Genomic DNA, 7,623 nt, shown 5'->3' on the forward strand with positions numbered 1-7,623 from the left:
TAGTCTCTTTACCTCTCAAAGAGGGCAATAAATGCTTCCTTAAGACCAAATAATTGCCTTAAATGGTCCATTTTGTGCTGCATTTTTTTTTCTTTATCACAGGATGCGTCCTTGCCTGCCGCAGACCTCCCAACATCGCTCCTGAAAAGGTATTTAAGGCACACTGGCGCTGTGAGCACTGATGGGGATACTGCATCTCTCAGTTGAACGCAACTACAGATGGGGAAGGGCCAGCTCAAAGCTAAAACCTAAAGCTCCAAGTCTGAAAGGAGCTGACTGGCCTTTTTAACTAAACTCATTTTGCACAGGGAAGTCCTGAGAAATTCACTAAAATTGTTCCATGAAACAGTTTTTTGGACAAAAATTTGCTTTAAAGAGAAGTTTGGTATACTACACAGTGACTGGACCAGAGGCAATACACACAAAGTGAAACACTTGTGGTTCCCTCTGAACATCAAGAAACACCTTTTCAGTGTGAGGGTGACCGAGCACTGGCACAGGTTGCCCACTGAGGCTGTGGAGTCTCAATCTTTGGAGATATTCAAAAGCCATCTAGGCATGGTCCTGGGCAGCCTGGTAAAGGTTGACCTTGCCTGAGCAAGGCAGAGTATGGCCAGATGACCTCCAGAGGTCCCTTCCAGCCCCAACCATCCTGTGATCCAGTAAAAAGGTCAAACCAGTATCGAGGGGATATATTTTGATGCAAAATTCTGTCTTGTTTAGAAACTTGAGTGTTTGTCCATCTGGCCAATTTATACTTGCTTCCTGGTAAATTAAAGACTTGTCATGATTCTGATGAAACCAAAACAAATGGCAAAGGGTAGAATTCCCTGTGCAAAGAAGCACTGGTTCCATCACTGCTCTGGTTGACTTATCATTTATCGTTACGGTTTATCTTATTTTTCCGTCCTGAGTCTTTTTTTTTGTCTTTAGGTGGTGTCTACATACAGTTTTCTGGGCATTATAATAAGTAAGCTTCAGTCCTTCAGTGCCAGAAATGCAAGTGGTTCTCTGGAACCTGTGAGTTTGTTTCTTTTATCTTTCCTTGATTTTTGAACCAAGGTTTCCTCTCACGTTCTTCCATGTACACATGCAATCATGCAAAGTCTTGCTGAGTGAAAGCTTGTGTATCATGACTGCTGAAAGGACTCGCCTTCTAAATTCTTAAGTCTCTTTTTCCTCCTCTGCCTCTCTCCTTGAAGAGAGGTGGGGGGGAGCATCTGTTGGTCCCATCTGGGGTGCCCCAAGTCCCCAGTGGCCAGTTCGGCCTAAACCACGACAATGTGCTACCTCGTCTGGTTTAAATGTCGCCATTTCAAAGGATAGGCTTGAGGCACACAGCAGTCGCTATTTGGAAGATTTGCTACAAAATTCAGACATTTGATTCCTTCTGATTATTAGTGGGATAAAATACATGTTACAAAAGCTACTTAGTTTCTACAAATGAACTTCTTAATATGTAAAAAGCTATATGAATAATCTGCTTAAAAATTCTGCATATCTATGACATTTATGAAGAATACAAAATTACAACCGCATCAGTAACCTCCTGGTTTACAGAGTCCAGGCATACTTTTGCTTTTTTTAACAAGATTTTGGTTTTCAGAAATTGTAGAAATTGGTCCACTAAAACTGTTGAAAGAGAAAGCAAGTTATTAATCTGGAATATCACTGCTGCAGACACAAAACAGAGCTCTACATACATGCTTAATCTGTAATTCCCTAACTCCTAACTGGAGCCAAGATAGACAAGCAGATCTGCAGCCTAATTTGGGGATGACTGATGGCTCTAGCACATGGATCCACACCTCTAATGTCCTTCCTAGTTATTTAAAGCTTCATAACATGGTTAAGGCATATTAAATGGTTTATTCCAATCTCCAGTTTCAGTAGATTCATGATCTTGTCAGAATTCACTTTATCACACGATGTTGTACCACAACAGGTCCAGCTCCACATTCTTCCTATCTCGAAATATTGCAGGGAAGGAGCATGGTGCCTCTGGTGTGGGAGAACTGCAAAAGACAACCCTCCACAACTATTGATTTAGTACGTGAAAAGACTTTTAACACTCATTACTGTTACAGGTAGGAGACCTTCAAGGCTATGGTCATTCAGAGCAAAATGGGCAAGTGAATTAATGAAAGTATATTGACTGGGGAAAGATAAAATGCCTGAGTTTTCTACTCACTTGGAGTGCTGTAAAGTCAGTTTGTATGCATTGATTTGAAAGGCAATTCTCCTGTTTACACAGAGATTGATGAACAGGATGAGCTTACAGTCCTGCTGCTTCTTGTGATCCACGTCCATGATTAATTGAAATATCTTGTCATCCATTTGAGTCTCAGTATGCATAGCTAATTCAGTATAGCACACAACAGTGCTTAGTATGTCAATACCAATGGCTTAACAACATGGTTTTGCGTTGTATTTTTCTTCTCTTTCCTTCATGTTTTGGCTTTGCCTCTTCATTGTATAGTTGAGGTTTGCATTAGCAAGTAATCAAAACTCCTTCAGAAGATGTGATGGTATTACAACAAATCATTCTTGTTCTTAAGTTTTTATTCAAGTCAAACAAGAGATCTAATAGCTGATGACTAAATAAAGTGGAAAGCACTCTATGCATTTGAGAATTAATCTGCATCTTTTTAAGATGATAAATAATTTTTACCTTCACATGTTAAAAAAGTCCTAGTAAAGCTGTTAAAAAAATTGATAACTCTTATCTGAGTCACAGTGGTTGGATGTGTCCAAGGGAAACTAGTAAATGAGCAGGTAACAGTTGCAAGAAACAATGTTTAGTAAAGGGAATTAATCTGAAGTGTTTGATTAGCTATTGGTAATATCTGGACAGGTATTAGTTGGCTAAATACTGTTATTCCATACAAAAAAGTACTTATTCAGCTTTAGGTCGGAAAGTGCTGTCGACTCCTTTGATAATTTTGTCAGCTATTTTCCCCATGTTTTTTTTCACAACTTTGAGATCATTCTCATGCAAGAGTTTCTGTGTTAGGTACTTCTCTCGTTTGACCTTGCTCTTGGTCTTTTGTGATACATCCGGAATTACGTATGAAATAATAAAATTCACAAAGTATATGACATGCTGGGGAAGGTGAAAATGAAAAAATGTCAGTCAGGCTGAACAGGACATTATTATTATTATAAATGAAATGTCACATTATCTCTTAAGACTCTGAGCTGGTTCTGTACCAGTATCTATCACAGTGGAACGGTATTTTAAAAAGCAGACATGACTAATGAATAGAATAATTGTCTGATAAACAATAATTTCTGATTTTCTAATCTCGATTTTAACAAGGACTTCTCTGCCTGCGTTGGGGGAGCCCTGATACCCAGTGCTTCCCTCCTGCGTGGAAATATTGGTTACAGTTTCTTTTAAAATTGTTTTAGGCTTGTTCAAATGACTCTGGGGCAATGGACTTTTCTCTGCTACAGGAACTCTGATCTAACCAGTTGCACGTTTCTGATGACTTCAGTAGTTCCTGAATCAAGCCCTAAGTACATTTTATAATTAAATAATACCTAATATCTCTCTCCTCCATCTTGGACCGACCCCCATCTTTTGTAAGCCCATACTGTAGCTGCAGAGGAAGGAGCAATTGCTTTTTGAGCATCTAGAGACCCACCTCTTGCAGTGATCGTCTTCATAGACTTCACTCTGCTAGTGCACGTGTATTATCTATGTGCATTCATAAGGCTGTGCACAAACTTCCTTTAAGTATATGTAAAAATATTTTTGGTGTAACTGTCCCTTCTATTTCTGATACTATAAATAACTTTACAGTTCTTGAGCAAAGAAACTGTAAACACCTTGGGCAATCCTCAGCTGATGTCATGACTTCAGAGACTTCTTTTCTAATGGCGCTACACTTAATTTACATCTCCCAAGCTCTTGCCCATGCTAGCACACATCACCAGCTCTGATAGCCGTGCCTGGGCAGAATGTCTTTGAAGGATTTTCTGCAGGGAGGGAAGAGAAGTTTAAATAAGTAATGCTCCAAACCCCATACACTTACCTCCATGACAATGATGAAAGCCAGCTTGGCTGCGATGACATGCCAGTAGTATATGTTGTGCTCATACTGGTGCTGGTGACCAGCAGGGTAGCGGAGATCCCGGTACCTGAAAGCAAGGTAAGAAAGTCGGGAACTTGTCTCAGGCATCTCTGCAGTACAGCACTGTGGCCAGAGGATGGAGCAAGACACGTCCCTGCTTAAGCCATCCAGGAAGAGTTAGCTCCATATAACTACAGTAATGAGTAAAATCATATCTGCAGAATAAGCTATATTTGGCTGAAATTTCCCTTTTTTTTTGCTGCTGTATTAAGAAATACTAACAAAACTTTTAAAGTGCTTTATTTGAAGGCTATCTTTTATGAGAAAAACAAAAGAATGTAAGAATTTTCTGCATAGCACAAACTTTTCGGTGAACACTTCCACTCAGTTCTGCCTTTCAAAATACGCTGGCTTTTACTGTGTTTTAACATTTCTTACTGGATATTGTTAACCGAATTGGATGATTTAGGTATTAAAAAAACATATTTATTTTTGTCGTTGGAAAAGAATGGTTATTTGACACTTGCCTGCATGTCGTCTGGTTCCCAAACCAAGGGGAAAATGGCTTGCTTGCATTCTTGAAGTCTGATATATTGAAGACAGAAAGTGTACTGTTTATATACCCTTTCATAGTGTGACTGCTGTGACTCCCATAAGGAGGGACTGAAAAGGACCAGTAATAAACCAGACGAGGAATCATGTCAGATGTAAAAGCAATGATCATAGCCTGCATTTCAGAAGAAGAAGAAAAAAAAGCAGAGCAGCGTTTAAGAAATAAGCCTTAATATGCATGGCTTTGCCATATACTTAGTATCTCAAAAGTTACAGTATGAGCTAAAAATAGAAAATATGTACTTTTCCAGTCAGTGGTTCCCTCTGTAAATGAGCACGTAGTCACTCACAGGCATAAAACAATCCTTTTCTGGAATGTGCACTCTCTGTATGGTTTTTAAATTACACTAGCTCTGCTGGATGCCTTAAAAAAGTTACACCATAACACACTTTTTTCCTCATGAGCACGCAGTGGAGGTCAGCAGCCAAACTCACCTTAAAGTACTCTAAGGTAACCTTCAGCAAACGTGTTTGCTATCAGATGTACCTATGAGATGCTTAAAGAAATCCTGCCTGGTGAAACTCATGGAAACAACGGAAGAGTCTTTCAGTAACAGAAAATTAAATTTCACCAGGAACCCTAAGGTTTGAGTAAAGGAATTAAATTATATATATATATACCTACTCAATCAATCCTAAATATGACCTTGCAAATATTACCACATCTAAGAGAAACTAGAGAGGAAGACAAATTATATATATATATATATATATATATATATATATATATATCGCCGATCCATCTCTGACCCCAGAAACATCCCACTCTTTCTGAGGCGCCGGCCAGCCCAACTTCATCTTGGCAGTTGTTGCCTCATAAGTTTCAATGTCAGTACATGTGTGGAAACTGCTCGTGATGATGCCAAGATAACTTTTTTAGTAGCAGCTGCATAGCGCTGTTTTACATATGACGTGACCATTTGTTTTTATCTTGCTCCCAAGAGAGTCCCTGTCCTACTCAGTCTGCCAGTCACAAACCAGGTAGGAAACTGGATCTGTGGGTTTGTTGTGGGAAGTCTTTTCTAAACTCATGAACTTCCCAAAACATCCTGTTCTGGAGGACAGGTTAACTATGCTTAATCCAATCTCCTTCTCTGCTATTGCAAATGCAAGAGGTTCCCTTAAGACGAAGACTTTCCACTGGCACAATCTGCAGCGGAGTGCCCGGCGAGAGGCCGCCTGGCCAGCCCATGACAACAGGCGTCTCTGGTGACGAGCGAGCTGCACTCCAGGTCTGAAAGAGAAATCTTTTGTCCCCAGGTCAGGGAAAAAATACACTGGACAACATGGATGGAAAGAACCAGGGCAGAGACATGGAGGAGACGGGTGTGAAACAGGGATCTAATGGGATCAGGGAGAGGCAGATTTAGGCAGGGATGCATAAAAGGGGAAGAAAAAAGCCATAGGGAAGGCATGGGACAGAGGAAGCAGCAAAGTTAAGTAGTAATGGGTAACAGAGGAGCATAAGAACCGGTTAATTTCTGTATTTCATTCTCCTTCATGCCAGTCTGCAATTCATGCCGTCTGTATTTCCTTATTTTTATGAGATGGAGCAAAAATTGCCCACCTTGGTGCAGCATTCCCAGCAAGACAGCCTCAACCTGAGGGGGTATTTGTAACAGCTGAAAAAAAGGGAAGGGGAGAGAGCAGAAAGGTACAAAAAAAAACCCCAAACCAAAGGCAGACATCTCTTCTACAGTTCCTCAAACAACACTTTGGTGGCAGTGCTAGCTAAACCAACCACCCTCCCTCCTGCCTTTGCCCCTAGCAGTTCACTCATGCATCCATGCAGCTGTGCAGCAGACCACATCACGGCACTGATCTGGTGGGGAATCCCAGCTGGATGCACTCCCTGATCTGGTTCATGCTGTGTTTGTCAAAGCATCGGTGCCAGCACAACACCTGAGACAGCAACAAGGGGAAAACACGGGGAAGGGAAAGGGCAGGGAGTTGAAAAGGGTGCGCCTCAGTTATCACCACTGCCAAATGTTGAACACTAAAACAAGACTTAAGATTGAGACCCGGGTCCAAAATCTATATTTGGTTTTCCAGAACATTGTTACAATTGAGTTCAGTTGAAAGAAAATTAATTTGGCTGATGAAAAAGAAAAGGGAGGCATCCTAAGACTAAAATAAACTCATTTAAAATCTTCAAGGATACGATTTTTTTTTTTTGGTACTGTACTCTGGCTTGAATCAAGTGTAGTTGGCACGATCTTTTAAAAACTGTTTTTAAGAGTTAGATGCCAGTGTGCAATGAAGCAAAAATTATGTGTTGTTTATATTTACACGCAGAGTAGGTGTTTTTGGCGGACAAGAAATATATATTACTATGTCTTGCAGTTGCAGGGAGAAGACCTCACACCTAAATTACCCTGTTTTTAACTGAGGTACAGCACAGAAAGTTTTAGTTAAATATAATTTCTTTCTGTTCATTAGCTCATCTAGTCAGACCATAAATGAACTAACAGCAACTGAACAGTAAGGCAAAAAAATCCCTTCTCCCTTTGGACCAAATGAGTTTGATGCTGCTTCTGTGTATCATTTAGAAAGATGCTAGAATATGGTATCTACACAACCTAATATTTGCTCTTACTGAATTTTTTTGCAAGGCCCTAGGTCTCTCATCATCCTAAATCTGAACCCCGTCCCACTCTCCTCCCTCTCTCGAAATGATCTCCAGATGTGCTCCAGAGAGCTGCAAGGACAGAAATACGAAAGCTAATCCTACGGCACCCTCTCAAAGGAAAAACATTTTTTCCTCCTGAATTATGGTCTGCATTTTGGGGTATTGCACTGGAGAACTACAAACAAATAGCACATTCTCTGCTTCCCAAGATTTGCTGCACACAGTTTTCCATTTATACCATAACTAATTAAAATCAGTCTTCAAATCAACAACAGATGCTTTGGTATCATGCAACGGCAAGTCCAG

The 7,623-nt window shown here is 40.3% G+C and overlaps 1 protein-coding gene across 1 annotated transcript in view; it reads right to left on the minus strand.

The window, feature by feature from the left end:
* Positions 1 to 2,896: 2,896 nt before the first annotated feature.
* Positions 2,897 to 7,623, minus strand: part of ANO6 (anoctamin 6) — a 50,598-nt gene continuing 45,871 nt past the window's right edge. Inside the window, exons 18-20 of the mRNA XM_009880879.1 lie at positions 4,604 to 4,803; positions 4,038 to 4,143; positions 2,897 to 3,103 (exon numbers count right to left, since the gene is read on the minus strand). Coding sequence (XP_009879181.1) covers positions 2,897 to 3,103; positions 4,038 to 4,143; positions 4,604 to 4,803 — 513 coding nt within the window. The remainder of the gene's footprint in view (positions 3,104 to 4,037; positions 4,144 to 4,603; positions 4,804 to 7,623) is intronic.

Source organism: Charadrius vociferus, unplaced genomic scaffold (assembly GCF_000708025.1).
Source record: "Charadrius vociferus isolate BGI_N301 unplaced genomic scaffold, ASM70802v2 scaffold52, whole genome shotgun sequence".
NCBI classification, from domain to species: Eukaryota; Metazoa; Chordata; class Aves; order Charadriiformes; family Charadriidae; genus Charadrius; species Charadrius vociferus.